Below are 17,615 nucleotides of genomic sequence, written 5' to 3' on the forward strand. Positions count from 1 at the left end.
TGTGTGGGTGTTTTTATGAGTGCATGGTTAGGCAACATTACCAAAAATCTGACTCTGACTGTAGTAAGCACGTAGGCAGTGTTCCAGGGGAGAGAAAATTGCTCAGTGCAGGTTGTGGCAAGACAAATATGAACTTAAGAGGATATTTATATAAGATTATATTATACAAGTCTTTCAGACTGAAGATAATAAATACAATCCTTATCTACAATGGGTTCTTTATTTTGTTGTCCTTTAGACTAGGTCTTTCTTATAGTAAAAAATAAACCAATGTTAATGTAGTAATTGCTGAGGGTGTGGTAGAAGTGTGATTTAAATATTTAGAGGGTGAAAGTTAGAGGAAGCATGACACATGTAGGTCTGCTCTTCTGTTTCCTCCTTTTTGTTTGGTAGTTCCTTGCACAAAGCTGTCTCTCTCTTCTTTGTGCCGGTAATTATGATCTGTGCCTCTTCCATGCCTTCTGAGTTACTGAGCTGGCCTTCTCATCTCTGATAGACATGTAGCTGCTTTTTAGTTCTAAATTCCCTTGGACAAGATCTCACTGCTGCCAAGAAGCAGAGGCACCTACAAACCATTGAACTGTGTCTTCTGAAGCACCAGCTATGAGATCACAGACCCCATCAATATAGGATGGTACAAATAAGAGCTCTCCCATAAATACACTGACTATCATTCTCTGCCTAAGAAAACACCATTTATAGGTGGACAGCCATACCTTGGACTGAGCACAAGTTAAAATGATAAGGTCATGGACTGGTAAAACATTTTAGTTTTATTAAATTTTGGCAGTCATGTCTCTCCTTTGGTAAGCTGGACAAGTTCCTGTGATGTGGTTGTGTGGCGTGTTTTTGTCTCTTTTCCTGTGCCCTTGGGTATTTTTGGGTTAGTGAGCTCTGAAAGCAAAATAAGCAGCAACAAGCAGCAATTATCAAGAAAGCAGGCTGAGCAAAAAGTGGGTCTTTTTACCATGAGTCTTCCTTCCTCAGAATGACACATCAGACTTCAACGATCCCGATAGCTTGCATGAGAGACAGGAAATGCCTGCCAGAAACTGATTTCTGCTGGCCAACTGAAGTGGACATGATGATGCAGTGTCTCAGCCTGCTGCTCCTGCAAGATTGTGTTTTCTTTGGGATAAGAAATGCAAGGCAAGAGGGCTTCAGGCTCATTAGCTCAGCTACAGGTACAATTAAGCACAACTGGAGAGAAGCTTTAGCTCTGCATTTATTTTTATATGGAAGAGATCCCAATAAGAATTCTTAAGTATAAGGTACCTTATTAGATCTATGAACAGAGTTTTAAAGATTTTGAAGTCTCCTTCACTCAAACATCAGTCTGTACCAGGAACAGACTACATGCACCATCTGACATTAACTTGATTTTCAACTCCTCCTTAGATTTTAAGACTTAGAAATTTGTTTGATATACAGTCAGACAAAAATGCAAGGATTAATCAGGTGAACTGATTATCAAATAAAAATATTTATTTGAGTTACAAGCACAAGGTTTCTCTTATATTGCTAAGGCACAGAATCAAGGACTGAGTATGTTGCTGGAGGTTAAAAAAGGAAAACCTAATTGAAACCACTTCAATCAATAGTTCAAATAACCAACCCATGCATCCTTGCCCTTTTCCTGCAAGATTCTTAATTCAAATAGAGTGCTGTACCTAACAACCCAGCATCTGCTTTGTAGACCTAAATAAAAGGAAACAATGGTCCCGGGGCAGATTCTTGTGGAGAAGTTTGGCAATGTTTAAAATTGGGTGATACGGAGTTTGGAGTGAGATTCCTTTGTGTTTGAAATACTGTGGGAAGAGACTTTTCCTCATATTGTTGTCATGGAGTTATACTTGGTTCCATAGCATATAACTCCATGGAGTTATACTATGGTGTTTCCATAGCTATACATTCTTCCCTCCCTTAATGCTTACAGATTGGAAAGGAGTGGATCAGGTTTCCAAATGAGTTGACTTCTTTTCCTTATATCTATGGCATTATTTGTATAAGTGAACAAGCAGCAACAAGATGTGGTAAAGAAGAAAGTGTAAAACTTGTCTGGAGAAGACAATGAAAATCCTGAAACACATCACGGGCTGAAGAGAGTGATTAATTGAGGTACTCTCTGTCAGTGACATGACTGTGTTCCCTGTTAAGGGTGAGATTCGCAGAATCAGCTGTGGTAACAGGTACAACCTTGTCAAGGTCAACTGATTACTCTAAGCAACACACTAATATGGCATATTCTATGTTATAATTTAGTAAAATATTACCATAACACAAGTGGAAAAAATGTTAGTTTGTTAGTGCCCACTATAAAATTGAAACTTCTACCCAGTCCTCAACTCCAAGTTACAAGCCCTTTGGGATGATACTGCTTTCTCTTAGGGAAATGCTAAATTTTGCTTTGAGTAACTAATTTAATTTGTCTGTCTTGTTGGAAGATCGTCCTCATTTACCAGTCCTAGAAACTGACTGGATTGCTTTGATCCATTCTGTACGCTCTGTGGATGAGGCTGCTTGCAAGTAATAGTGGATTTCATTTGCTGTGATGATTTCAAAGAGGATGTTGTCAGCATCATACTTCTTGGCTACAGGGAAAAAATAAGAAAGTCAGGTATGAGAGAAAAAAGTCTTGTACTTTGAATATTTCCTCCTTTACACACTGTAAGGGGATCTCCTTTTTTTTTACAGCTGAGCCTGATCAGGCCTTCACAAACATTGGGTCCAAGACATGAGTCTCTCTCTCTCAGCGAAACCACTCATGAATTCTGCACATTTCACTTTCAGGAGTCACAGGTTTGTTGGTCTCAAATCATGAATGGATCTGCAATCCTGCAGACAGATCCTATTCCCCAAACCATCCCATGCCTTGCCAGCTACAAAAATAAGATGTTTGAGTTTGTCATATCTGTTTCTTTTCTGAGATGCCAACAAACTCTCTTGCTGGATATGATAGCCAGCCTCTCATGTGGAGAGAGGACAATGCATGAAATTAATGTTTCTTGGTCCTTGCAGCAGCACCTTTTCTGTTCCCACAACTTCTAGCTTTGGGAAGGAAGAGAAGATGGACAGTAACAATTTTTTGGCATAACAATTTCTAACATGAAGCTTCCATCCCAAATTCATTAACTAAAGAGATCAAACTCAGTTTACTTTGCCTAAAGGCCAGTTCTCCTAACACAGGGTGTGTGTCATCCTTTTGATCAGTCTTCCCCAAAGTGCTGACAATATACAAGATTCCCTATTGCTACTTTTACCACAGTGCCCTTCCCCAGTAATTCAGACAGAAAGAGAGAGATCAGTTATTAGAATTACTGAATTATTGTACATAGATTGCTTTGGAATAAAAAACACTTGTGATTTTAGGCAGATTGAAAGGAGGGGTTTGTACCAAAAATGTATTAGAGAGCTCATTCAATATGGTTCCTTACTGTCTGGCATATCTTCCACTGCTGTCACCACGCAGCCCCTCAAGTGAATTGCTCCCAGTGGTTCTTCTCCCTGGGGAGGACATGAAATCAAAATGAAATGCAACACTTCTGAAGCCAGTAGCATGCTAACATATGGCTACGTTTCCAGAATGGAGACAAAACCATTTGATTACTTAGTATGTCTCACCTGAGAGAACAGAAAATTTTCAGTTGGTGTCAACATGGAGGGTTAGGGGTGTGGTTAAATACCCTAAATAAATAGGGAATCTCTTGTGATTTAGAATTCAGGATCTGCAGAGTATGTAGTATGGGAATGGGCCCATTAGAAATACACAAGAAATAGGATGCCATGTCTCAGCCTAGCACGGCAAATACCTCAAATATAAACTGCAAAATTACTGCATTGTGTTCATTTGCACTTAGGACCTAATTTGTTTTGATCAAGTGAGAGTACACATTAATTCCAATTAATCACAAATAAGAGGTGAAATACAGACTAGTGTTACTTATTCCCAGGTCTGGGTGGCACTTGCCACCCTGACTTTACAGCCCCAGAAACTATCCTTCACTCTCCTTTTCCAGAGGATGGCTAGGCCATGGAAGAACAGTCCCACTGTCCTGCCTGATCTTCCCTGTCACATTCTCATGCAAATACTACTTTCAAGTACTTCTACAGTGCACTGGATTCAAAACAAACAGGGAAATAAACCGAATCTCTCTTACTCCAGCAGGATCATAATAGTGAAGATATGCAGGATCATCTCTTAAAATGAACTTTCTCACTTTCCAGTTCTTCCTCCGATGTCCCTAGGAAAATTCAAAACCAGGAGTGTCACAGAGCTGCTTGGCCTGCATGCAAATCTTACCCACGTGTGAGAGGACAGGCAAACACAAAAGGGAAAAAACCTGAATATTCTGGACAGGAAATACTCACTGGAGTAGGAATTAAATCTGCCTTTTCTACATTCCAATCTTTTGCACAAGAACTGGGCTATCAAACTGCTTTATCTCTCTCTCTCTCTTCTTTTTTTTTCTTTTTTTTTTTTTTTGTGCAAAACAGAGGAGCTTCAACATGGGAGATTCCTCTAAACATATCACACAGTCTGGTAGTTATGACATGCACATGAGTTCTATAAGAACTGGGTTTAATAACTACTTGCTAGAGACATGGCTGCAAAGTGCCTTGCAGGAAGGTACCTTGAATTATTGGCATGGATGAGCTGAAAGTCTTTCTGTCCCTGCAAAGATAACAACAAAAAAAATGCTTATCTGGCTTAAACACCCTGGAGGGCTCATGGCTGAGAAGCTCAGGTAGACATATGGACATAAGTGCCTCATGGCCCATTTTCATGACTGAAAAGGATGGGTATGGAAGCATTTTCAGCAGAAGCAGTGACCCTCCCAAGCAATGACCCACAACTCACTGAGGCTGACCAAGTGCAGACTAACACTGGTGGAAGATTGTCATGAATCACTTCCTCTGGCATTTCAAAATACAAGTTTCTCAATTACCTCCTGTTTGCATGGAAGCTCTTACTAACTAGGTTGGTAAGAACGTGACAGAGTAAAAGAGCAGCAAGGCGTGGGTCTAATTTCTTCCATTGAGTAAACTGATTAAACAAGAGAAATACTTGTTAGCACCACCAAAAAGTTCTTAGGCCCTCAAAGACTATTTTAACAGTGCAGGTTCAGACTCAATATTAGGAAGCATTTCTTTAGAGAGAGGGTGGTCAAATACTGCAACAGGCTACCTAGAGTGTTGATCAATTCACCATGTCTGTCAATGTGTAAGAAGCTTTTGGACAACAAAACCCTTAACAATGTGCTTTAACCCTTGGTCAGCCCTGAAGCAGTCAGGTGGTTGGACCAGAGGATTGTTGCAGGTCCCTCCCACCTGATCCATTTTATTCATTGAAGAATCCTGATTTTGCCTTCAGTTCACTGATATCTGCTTGCAATGGCCTTGGAAACATGACATTCACTGTATTGCTTAAAGTTTTGCTGGAAATGAAGGTATTCTGTTATCTTCTGTCTTACACGTCAAATATTAGTGACCGAAACAACTCCTTTGCTCAAGCATGCTGAAAAAGTCCATGAAAACTGGCAACTGAATCCAGTTTTGTGTCCAGAGGGACACAGAGTGACAGCTTTTTTACCTGAGTTCAGTTTTGCATTGTACCAATGACTTGTCACATCTTCTGTAGGACTCTTTCCTAATTAGAGCTATCAACTGTTTTCTTTTGTGGTAAGAGCAATTAACCTTGCAATATTTGTCCAGAGTCCTGCTGCTGTGCTGCAGCAAGTGTTCCTTGTGCAAAGGCAGGAGAGACAGAGAAGAAACCTGCCAAGTGTGGAGATGCCATAGGGTAGTTTCGCTCTTATCTAAAGCTTTTAAGTGTAGAAGAGTAATCTTGCACCCATGGAACATCATCCTAGTGACAGGCAGCACTGACCTGTTTCAGCAAACATCCTTGTTTGACAATTGTGCCTCTGAATTCTTCTTTTAGGACCACGTCATCATCACTGGAATATCCCTCACAGAAAAATCCACTGTCTGGCTGCAAGACCACAAGAGAAATGTTACAGAAGTTACACAGCTGCTGCATGCTTATGTACTTGTACCAAGCTGGCATCTTTTTGCTTCCCTCCGTGCTGTTTTTTGCCACCCCAAAGAAGATATTATTATTGTTGTTGTTGTTGTTATGGTTATTGTTAAATACTCGAACCTTTTACTGGAAGAGCCTCCCAGTGAAGTTGAGGAGCTCTCCAAATCACCATGGGCACATTTCAGTGAGAGGTGGAACCACACTTCTAAGATACCAAATCAAGACATTGACTTTCTATGGCCTCCTCACACCACACTGGCATTGAATCAATCTAAAAATAATCCAAAAGCAAGCAGGTCACACATGGGCTGCTACAAGAAGCACCCAGGAGGCCACAAGGCTGCCTTTACCAGGAGTGTCTCTGCTAACAGGTAAAGTCTCCCTAGCACAAACATATTTAGGAAAACAAATGAGTAGTGGGAGAGTCATTCTGCTGAAGCGAAGTGATTCCATGTGGTAAATATAAACAGAATTGTAATACCAATTTACTTTTTCCACTTTATAGAAGGCATACTTTTTTGTTAGCATAAGTCCATAAGCCAAATATCTTTCAAACAGTATTTGACTGGGATATTTCAAGTTCTCCAAATCAGGCCACACAATATGAAGTAATAAATGGAGAAGGCTGGGTATGACACCCAGGACAGGTTACTGGGGGATATTAAAAACTTTTACTTCTTTGCTCACGGGCAAGCTGTGTGTGTGCACACTCACGCTGAGTCAGACTTGATGGCTCTGCACAAAAATGGATTTGTAGCTTCTGCCACTCTTTGAGGCCCTGTGAGAATGATTTACTCTCTTCTCTTCCACTGAATCAACAGGGAAACAGATGGTTAAATTCTGGTCACCAGTACAATTACCAGGAACAAAGTCTAAGTTAAAAAGAACCCAGCCTAAAGATGCATACTATGGGAGCCTTCTATCACGCTTTGAGAATGCTCTAAAAATTCATTTCCCACACTTAGTCTCAGCACTCAATTCACACTTAGAAGGTGCCAGAAAAAAAAAAAGTCTATCCTGGTTACAACTATTAACGTGAGCAGGCTCATTCTGAGCATCACAGGAAAAAGACAATTAAGACATATTTCTCCACTTCTGTACAATCTTTCCTCCAGGATTTAAGAAGCCGAACAAGAAGCATGAGAAAAGCAGAGCATCAGTAAGTGAGACAATAAAAACCAGAATCAATGCTCACAAAGTAATAGTAGGCATCACTGAGATCCAGGAAGGGGGTGTCTGACAGTCCCTCTGCAGCTGCCTTGGATGTGTCCCCAGCAGGCTGTAGATAGCCTTCACTCAAGAGGGAAGAGGCAAGCAGGAGACCTTCTTTGCGATTTCGGATGGAGCTGCTGGACACCAGCCAGTCAATCACACATGTGCCTGGTTACAAAGGAACAAAATATCAGCCACAAACCAAGAGAGACATGAAAAAGCCTAAAAGTACACAGGAAACAAGCCTACTCCATGTATTCATCAATCTCCTGAACAATGTTCTTAGCAACAATATGGGGAGTTAATCTAGGGAGGTTCCTGGCCATCCAACGAGGTACAGCCTTTCCAGCTGATGGCAGGGGCCGGGACGACTCTCAAACACCATTCCTGATGGAGAAGAGAGCTGGGAGGGGACACAGGGCTGAGCTGGGAAGCCTCAAAGGCAGAGACTGGGGATGTACGGAGGATAGCCAAGCCTGGATCCAGGCTGCTATGCTACTAACTTAATGCTGTTGGAAATCACCAAGGTTGGAAAATACCTCCAAGATCATCAGTCCAACCATTAACCCAACACTGGCATGTCCCCCCATAAGCAATGTCCTCAAGTGCTACATCTATGTGTTTTTGAGCACAAATACAGATTTGACTTTGAGTGAAACGGGAATTACAATGGGACACCATTTGGTGATGAAAAATCCAGAATGGAGTAATTCTTCTGTATTTAAGTGTTTCACACTACAATCTGCTCAAAAGATTACTTTAATCTTTCTGACACTAGTAAAATTTCATCATTCTCCTTTGTTTACCATGGCCATAACTGAACACTTTTCCAAGATATATCCTTTGAGCATCTCCTGGATTAGTCAAGAAAAAAATCAAACTTCTATGTGCTCTACAGAGCTTAGAGCTGTTTCACCTCTTTAGTTTTTCAACTCTGTGCTCCCTTTATTGTATAGAATAGAGGGACAGGAGCTCCTTACCTGTAAAGCAGTGATTAAACACTCTTTTATCTTTTTCCAGCTTCAATTCCTTTATTCCCTTTTCAGGATCTTTCATTGAGAGGTACAAAGCACTGTGCATAAAAAGAACCACAGAAACTGTTAGCAAATAAAAAGGTTTTGCCAGTTTGTACAACAATATCATTGTCATCATGTTCAGCTCTCTGCAGAGCTGTAACATGGCTTAGTTTCATCTCTTGCATCTTCTGAAAAATTCAAGTTGCAAAAGCCTAGAGGTCTCACTACATTACTTCACAGCTGTGGGAGCAGAGGGCAGAGTGCACAAAGGGCTCACCACATCTCCCTATTTTGAGAATGCAACTACTTGTGGTGACTATAGCATGAAGAGAGGAACACCCACTGCTGAGAGACCTTCACAGGGCCCCACAGACTCAGCAAGAGGGTTCACTGCTGTGCTCTGTGTTCACCCAAAGCTCCTGGGCTGAGCAGAAAACCTGTCCCTGTCCCAAAGCCTGCATGCTCTCAGATGATCTTCACCCTGTGTGCAGTTTTACTGTCTTATAAGAACACTTCAGGCTCATCTTTATCTTGGTATTTACAGCTCTGAGGCAGAAAACAAGTCATCCTTGATTTTGAAAAGTACTAACAGATTGCTTCCCTTTATCTCTTCTTCTCCCTTTGCCAGTTTCATGTTCTTTGACAGGCACCACAGTCCCCTCACCATCCAAAAACTAGGCCAACATCAGAAGAAGAGAAGATGGAGAGCAAACAAAAGGTCTAAAATATTTTTTGTAATAAATGATTTATTGTATAAAATGCTTCTCCTGGAAGAGTCACACTTTGGCTGGCACATCCTCTTGCACTCCATTATGCCCAGGAATCTCTTTATCAGCAAAAAATCTTTGATAAACAAGCATGTTTTGGTAAATGATAGTATATTCAAAAAGATCTTTCCAGTTCTGATTGACAGGTCATTTCTGACACATGGTACAAACTGAAGTTTTTAGTCATGCAGAAGGGGCTGTGAGAGAATCCATGGACAGACAGGCTCATTGTTCTTCCTGGCCAAGGTTACATGTCTGACACACTGACTGCAGATGGAAGTAAATGGGAGAGCAGAGCCATGAGAACAAACCTCAGATTGATTGTTTCAGGCAATCTGATGGACTTCCTTGTGGATTTTCTGGCAAATCTTTGGCCTCCATCTATGCAATGAATTGCTTTCTTGATATCCCGCACCCAGGCATCTCTCTCCTCCAGGTAGGCAGCTTGAAAAAAGTGGTCCTGCTGCTTGGCCACAGTGAGCTTGAAGACAAACTGGAATAATAAATTACAGGAGGTTTTTTTAAAAGTTGCTTTTGTGTAGCTAGTTGGGCACAATTAAGCTGCCACAGCATACAGCCTACCTATGCCTAAGGACTATAGAAAGTGCCTTAGAGACACAGTAAAATGATAGAAACTCTGAAGAAAACCATGAACAAGCACTGCATGTAACTGAATCCTTTTGTTACTTCACCATCACTGATGCTGACATCAGCACATCCAAAGTCTTCTGTGAGGCAGCTCTTTAGTCACAGAGAGAAACAGACAACTTTCCCAGGCATTGTTCTGGGAAAGGCTGTAAGAAGCTCCGAGAGAAGAATTATAAGCAATTCTTATCTTAACTTGCTGCACCTGGTGTTGTGAATATGTGGAATGTGTTATGGAGATATGTTTTCCAAAAGGGTGGTTTCTTAATTAGCTGATGGTGACGGTGTTTTAATTAAAGGACCAATCAAGTCCACCTGTAGTGAACTAGAGTATAAAAGGAATGGGTTTCTTAATAAAATTATTTAGTCTTCTGTGAATGCATGGAGTGTGGCACTTGTTTATCTGTGTTGTTTCTGACCCAATAGCAACAGTATGTGGGACCAGTACAGCTACTGATTCTAACTTTTGCTGAGAAGTTCAACACAGCTGAAAGGCTGAAGTGATTCCTTGGAGTGGCTACCTGGAACAGAGGCTAGACAAGATTAAGAGAATAAAAGTGGGTATTTATTAAAGGCCTTCAATAGGTACACTTTGGACAGTCAGAGGCCTTTGAGGGGTTACACCCAAGATGGACAATGGTCATGAGTTTTTCAGACAGATATAAGTTTGGTCCATTTACATATCAGAAGTTAATATTCCGATTACAGCTTCAGGAAATGAAGTCATGTACCCCCAGTTTCTTTCCCCCAACTCACTTTTATTTATACTTTCAGGGCCTGGAACAATGAGGTGTCTTTGGGCTTCAGGCCTAGAGAATCATTTTGTCTGACCAAAATGTGAAGCAATAGCTAACACTTTATATGGAGTTTTACAGTTATACACTTGGATTTGAAAAAGATAAAAATTAAAACCCTAAGGCATCAGAAGCACCCAGCCCCTGCAGGCTTACAGTGGATGTAAATTTTTTTAATATTTAGAGACACATGAGCAGTCTGAAGAAGGAAAAATACCTCACATCATATTCAGCTACTGTCTCACAAGGGGAGAAAAGGTCATACACTAGAGATTACCTGAGTATATTTGCAGCCTAGTAAACTTTAATGGCTTAGTAGGGAGATGATACCTCCAACCCTTGGCTACACCTTAGGATCACCTATCCAAACACACTAGCAACAATGGAAAGACTGTGTTTCCCAAAAAATGAGAATAGATCACCTAGAGGTAGTTGTAAACAGAAAAAATAACAATAAGCTGAAGAAAACCCAAACCAAAACAAAAAAAACAAACCCCAAAACCATCCAACAAAGTTCACACTGTTTGAACTAATTTCCATCCAGTGATCTTCTGGATGGAAAATCAGGATCTAATTATTCAGGTTTCCACTTCCTCTAAAATATAGCTCCTCATGAGTGACACTAATTTGTTCTGTAGTTGTATTATAATAAATATCACAGATTCTGACTCAGCATGTGTCTAAAAATGCCAAGCTAAGCCACAAGCTAACAGCACGACTTGCAAGGAAAGCAAAGGCCTCTGTCAAAGAGCAGTAAATTTACATCAGTGAAATCAGCACTCTGAACGAGTCTGCTGAAGCCCACGTTTGTAAATGATACATTTCTGAACATCCCTCACAAGCATTTTCCAAACAATGGCCAATAGGAAAAAATCTGACACCCTGAAATTGTGCAAAGTCCAACTGAATTTCATGGAAGATACATTTCAAACTTATAAAGCAACAAGTCATCAAAGTCCATCTCAGATAGAAAAGTAGCCTTTTCTTATCTGATACTGTTCATATTTCCAGCAATACTCACCTTTTCTGTTATGCAGGAAAGACTTACACACTAAAAATCAATGCACAATGTATGACAAAAGTAAACAGACAGATGTATCCAAATCCCAATATTCAACAGTCAAGCTAACACCCCAGATTAATAGAATGAAATACCAAAGCATTGATGAAATTTATTACCAAAGGAAAAAAATAGCCTTTTCAAAGAGCTGAGAAGGAACCTAGAGTGAAATGCCAAGAAGGGTTTTCACTTCCAGCACACAGAAAAGACTGGCAAAGCCATTTCTTTTTAGCATTTACAAAGTTAAGCTAGTAAGTTAGATGGACTTCCAGGCTTCCTCTGAAATTGGTAGAGGTTGATTCTCCAGTCCTAGATATGACCAAGCCTCCCTCTGATGATGTATATCGGGTTGTGTTTTTGAGAAAATTAGACCATTCGACTAAACTAAATACCAACATTTTACGTACTTAAATTGGGAGAGATGAATCTTACTATGAGCAACCAAACAGGATAATGCTGTTCACAAGAAAACCATGGGGGAAATGGAAAAAGCTGAAGAATATCAGAATTTATGTTACATTAAACAATGATCAAACTTTAAATCAAGGACAGCAGACAGCAGTGAATGCATTTTGAAATATAATCTCAAAATATGCAGTTGCAGCCCCTTCTGAACAGCCTTTACCTGTGCTTAACAAATCCAAGATTGGTTCTTTTCCCCTCAGCACCTGCAATTTGCAATTGATGTAGTAAACAAAGCATGTTGGTGATGTGCTCTGAGCTTTCAAATGAAGTCCTGGTGCAGATACACAAGCTGATTTAAAAACTTAACCAGAGAAATATGGAAGTTTGTTTGTGGCCCAATAGTCCCTGTTCCAAACTGGGCCCAGACAGATGACACTATACTTAAAACAGACCCAATGAGAATTATCCCACTATTCACCATACAGAATTCCTGTCCTAAAAATATACTTTCATTTCTAGCCATATAAACTTAAGAACCAGAGTAATTCCCATTAGAGGAATAACCGTATGCTTTGACGTGTAACTAGTGAGAAGCCAGAGCAGAATGCAGAAACATTGAATTCAGCAGTACTGTAAAGCTGTAAAATGTAAGATGTAAAAATAAAGATACTACGTTTTCAAGGAATACATGTAGGAACCTAGGTATAATCATATTAGGCAGTACTTGTAAGAACAATCCTGGTGATAGCTTTGCTCATATGAATAAACATGTTCAATTTTTGACTATTTGAAATTTTAAGAGAAAATCCATCTCCGGGGCTACTGGTTTGTGGACTTGCAGAACAATCTCACCACCTCAATATGAAGGATCTGCTCCAATGCCTGCTGAAGTAATTTGGATTGTTTCCACTGACTTCAGCAAACCCTGCAGCATATCTCATTTGTGAAAAGCTATTTTGGATGCCTCAACCCCTGGGTCTTTCTTTGTCTTTATTATCCCTCAGAAAAGGCCCCAGGAACTAAAATGAAACATTATGTAAAGCTCATTATGTAAACACCCAATGTAAAATGAAGCATAACAGAAAACCCAGTGCAGCCAAAGGAATGATCTTCAGAGACTGTCACCCTTCCATAAAGATACAATGCATCTTCTGGAGACTGGTGCATGCCAAAGGATAGCTTTGGGCAGGTGAGGCTCTCTCTCACTCTGTCTTCAGCAGACATCAGATACTTCAGACGTCTGTGCCTGCTTTGTTGAATGCACATATGTTTTGTATGTTACTGACATTTTCAAGCAACTACTGTGAAACAATGTTGATGGCAGTGCCTTTTTGAGAGTTAATAAATTAAAGGAAAAAGCCAAAACCCAACACAAAACTGTTTGAAGAAGAATGCTTCGTGAGAAAAACTTAATTTTTACCATTATAATCTAGGTCGGTGATACTCTTGCATAGTACCCTTCATACCTCATGTATAGAGTAAGGAGTGTTGTGGTGAGGCTTGTTAATAAGATAATCAGCACAGGATTAACAGCAATCTTTATTCTCTGCCTCATCCTTTTTCTATACTGTCTTAAAGACAGCTTGGAAGTTAACAGGCCCTTTCTCTTGACAGATGTAAGTCTAAAAAGACTTAGTAAGGATCAGGGTGGGTTTTTTTCATATAAATATGGGTTCTGCAACAACAACAACAAAAATACAACAACACCACAGCCCCCCCCCCCCCCCAAAAAAAAAAAAAAGAAAAGGAAAGAAAGAATGCTGAAGAAAGAAAAGAAGGAAAAAGCAAAGCCAGCAGGTCCAAATCTGACACAAGGGATCCTGATTCCACTTACTCCCAAACCTAAGGACAGGTTTAAGTATCCTCACTTTACTCATATGAAAAAGTAAAGTTCACCAACTCAGCTGTGTCTCACACTTTCCATTTTTCTAATACTCTCACAGAGACTTCTATCTTTAGTCAGGTATCCCTGTGGTAAATTTTTTTTAACTGTGGTGGAATAATGTTCCAGATTCTGGGGCACCCCTTTGTCAGAGGAATTCATGGGGATATCATGCCTATTTGATGAAATTGAGTGGACAAAATGATAAATTACTAATGATATATTTCTTTGCTCATATGAGAAATCCCGTTTTACCAACTATTTTTCAGGAACCCTGTAACCCTGTAACCTAAAAATATATGTGTCACAGCCTTTATCTCCTTCCTGTCTGAGCAAGTAATTTGTTCCTTGACAAAAAATAAATGTTTCTCCTGCTCACAAAATACTTTCCCACTACCATTTTTCTGTGGCACTTAGATTTACATTTTATACAGGAGTTGTTGCCATTCAGCTGCAAAACATCCTCACACCAATAAAATTTAGTTCTGCTCTCTGAGAGATTCAGAAGTTTACTAAAAACCAACCAACCAACCCCCAAGTGCTTTTTGAATTATTCCTCTTGAAGTGTCCTGAATTCAAATAGCGCACAATTCCAAGCCTGCTTGTGACCTCCTAAGGCAAGTAAGAATCTCCGCTAGGATGAGTGCCAGGAATTTGCAACCATCACCCTTTTGCCTTTTCAGTGCTTCCAGAAGTATAAGTATACTGTCAATTCTTTTTGTAAAAAAAGTACGTACCATTCTTTTGCCAAAATCTTGGCATGGGCTGTGAATAGTACTTCCTTTTAGTGGGATCATCCCTTTGGGACTGTTATCAGCCTTCCGCTTGTAGAATTCAATTCCATCTTCTAAGAGCACAACCCACATTGGCTTCCAGGTATTAAACATGCTGCCCTGCATCAATAAATCACAAATTATGTTCAATGAAACACTCTTCATGTGATACCCAAGGAAGATATGAGCTTCCAGGGAGTGCCTGATTGATGCTAAAATAACTACAGTTTGTGTTTCAAGGAGAACATGCCACAGCCTCACCCATCTGACTATGCAGTTAAATATTGTTATTTTTCTGACCACCATTTATTTCCCCTTGTAGTTGCTCTGCCAGTGGAGGTCACTGTGGATTTAAATAAAAGTAAAGGCTTTATCCTATGGGCTGTACTACAAAAGACTCCGAAGAAGAGGTTGCTGTGGAGTGGCAAACACCTTCCCAAAGATTGGATGTGCCTGTGGCCCCACACACTGTCTTGAGGCAAGGTGATGTGATTTCTTTAATCTCACTATTCTTCCTTGATGTTTAACCCAATTAAGTGCAACTGAGTAGGCTGTGGCTATTTCCTGTTGCCTCTTTGCCAAGATTCCACAGTATGTTTCCCTGCATCTTCCCAACCTGTTCAGAGTTAGTTTTCTCTTCCACTCAATCCCAAACTACCCCACTTACCTTCTTAACCAAGTAGCCCTCCCTTATGCGCATTGGCTCTCGCTCCATGGCTTGGGCAATCCTGCTCTCAGCTCTATCAGTGCTGGCTGTCGAGTTCCTCTGGCAGCAAAGTCTGTGGGATGGTGTTTTTACAGTACAACTGTGTCATTTCACAAGTTCCTCTCAATGCTAATCGCAAGCCCATTTCCTCTTACAAAGTGAGAGATAGTGAAATGCAGAAGTACGTGTGTATTTATAGTCTGTCTCTGACAGCACAGACAACAGCCTGACAAAACACTCCATCATCTCAAATACAGCCAGCCTTGATGACAGAGTCCTGGGAAGTTAAATAAGCACTTCATTGCTCAGTCACAAGAAACTGGGCCTGCTCTGCAAATACATGAGCTCTACCATAACACACAGGGCATGGTGCTGCTGCTGCCTGGCGTGTGCCAAATGATTTCAGAGACAGGTTTTCAATGCATCAATGCTTTCACTTCACCCTGCTTCCAAACCTGGCTCCATGAGGGCAAGCATGTGAAGTTGGCAGGAAGGTGGAGGACCCTCATTTCGTTAACAAGGATGCGCCCTCTGCTGACATAAGAAATTTGTTTACCAGACTTAATCAGGATTTGGATTTTGGTGCTGAGGCCTCTCAAAGATGTCAGCTGTCAAATAGGCACAAATGGATTAGACCTGTGCATTACATAGAGCACTGACCACAAAATGCTTTCTACAATCATCTTTTACTTGCTGCAGAGCTTGTTTGGCTTTATTTGGGAAAAGACAAGGCAAACCCATAGTTTTTTATACATACCAGAGTCACAATCCCTCTTCCCCATATAGAAAAAAGTGGGGGTATATGGGAAGCAATAAGAGGCTGCTTCATGGTGTCTTGAAGCAGCCTCTTGTGTTCTTTCAAGCACAAGATTCCAGGTCACTTTTGCAGCTAACCTCATTCAGATAAGTGTTGATTGAGCCCAGAGTGACTCCATCTGTCACGTCTGCCAAGCTAAAAATTCCTAAACAGGGACTTTTTTCACAGACAGAAATTCCTGTTCTCCATATGACTCTCTGTCTCAGCCTTTACTCCAAAGGAAGTCTTACTCAGAAGTCTGACAAGGTCTGTGATAGGGGACCAGAAGGTTAGCAGAGCCTTCAGAGACCTTTCCTAGACATTCCTCACTGATGCCTATTTAGTGGTATTCTCACAAACGGGACTCCACTCCTTCCTTGGTTATCTGTATCTATCCCAGCTGCTGGGTGCTGGGTGTTTTTCCTCAATGTCTGAATAGAGATTTTCCTTTTCCAGGTCTTTCCTAATGAGTTGCTGCTCAAATGACACATCCAGTCTCTGTGCAGGCAGAGCACCTGTCTGTACCATCTTTTTCAGGTTAAACACTTTAACCTGAAACATTCTGGTTATGTCATGGTGCATTCTGTCCAAAGCATACCTTTTTGTGATGATTTAATCTATCACTATATTGTTTGGGGTTTCTAAAACCTGCAGTCCCAGTACATTGTTCCTTTGCTCATGTAAGTCATACTGTTGTAAGGATCTTATTGCTATTAGAGGCACTAGTTGCTGATGAAGAAAATCATCCATCAGTTTTCAAATAAAAGACTCCATGTATTCTCTAGCTGTGAAGCATACTTGAATTCAACAAATAGATTTTAAAATTATTAGAGACAGAAGCTCAAACAGACCTAATAAAACTTCATGGTCCTTGGAACTAAAAGTAAAAATTTACCACTAAAAAGTGATCAAAAACCTTGTCTAACATTTACAATAGAAAATTTGCCCATCAGGTCTAGGACTTGGAATGAACTGAAGATGCCCTGGATTCCCAGAGCAGAGATGATCTAATGGGACTTCTGAGTTATATTTCTGTGAAGGTTCTCTTCTTTCCCCAGAAGTTTTAAAAGGATGTTTGATGGACTGAGGAGCTTGTAGAATCCTCCTGTATAATGTCTTTCTTGGTCACTAATTCTTTTTGCTTTAAGAAGGCGTGAAGAGGGTACCACGGAGTCAGCCGAGTAATGACAATCACACCAATGGGGCTACATGTCCTTCTACTTTATTAAGCAACTTTGGCATATTTATCTTTCTCTATACACTGTCTCACACCACTAATGCTTAATGTTCATTGGTTAAGTGGCTGCATTCATACATACATGTTATTTGCTGATTGGTTGTCATGCTATAAGCATTTTAGCTAAGGTGTGCTAAATTAGCAGTTCCCACAACATGCCTGGCATCTGGCCTCGTCCTGGCACAATGCTCATTTTTCTTTCTTGTATCTATTTGAGCACGGTACATGGTCTATCTTGTTCCAAGGACGGTACATGGTCTCTCTTGTTCCAAAGACAGTACA

At 40.5% G+C, this 17,615-nt stretch overlaps 1 protein-coding gene across 1 annotated transcript; it reads right to left on the reverse strand.

Moving 5' to 3' along the window:
* Nucleotides 1-1,467: 1,467 nt before the first annotated feature.
* PLEK (pleckstrin) lies at nt 1,468-15,349 on the reverse strand. The gene is made up of 9 exons (XM_036381177.2): nt 15,262-15,349; nt 14,559-14,714; nt 9,347-9,528; nt 8,233-8,324; nt 7,236-7,420; nt 5,888-5,992; nt 4,158-4,241; nt 3,435-3,504; nt 1,468-2,591 (listed from the first exon to the last, which is right to left on the reverse strand). The coding sequence occupies exons 1-9, from the start codon at nt 15,307-15,309 to the stop codon at nt 2,452-2,454; spliced, it is 1,062 nt and encodes a 353-aa protein (XP_036237070.1). The 5' UTR covers nt 15,310-15,349; the 3' UTR covers nt 1,468-2,451.
* Nucleotides 15,350-17,615: the final 2,266 nt, after the last annotated feature.

This window comes from Molothrus ater, chromosome 3, assembly GCF_012460135.2.
Source record: "Molothrus ater isolate BHLD 08-10-18 breed brown headed cowbird chromosome 3, BPBGC_Mater_1.1, whole genome shotgun sequence".
In the NCBI taxonomy this organism is placed as follows: domain Eukaryota; kingdom Metazoa; phylum Chordata; class Aves; order Passeriformes; family Icteridae; genus Molothrus; species Molothrus ater.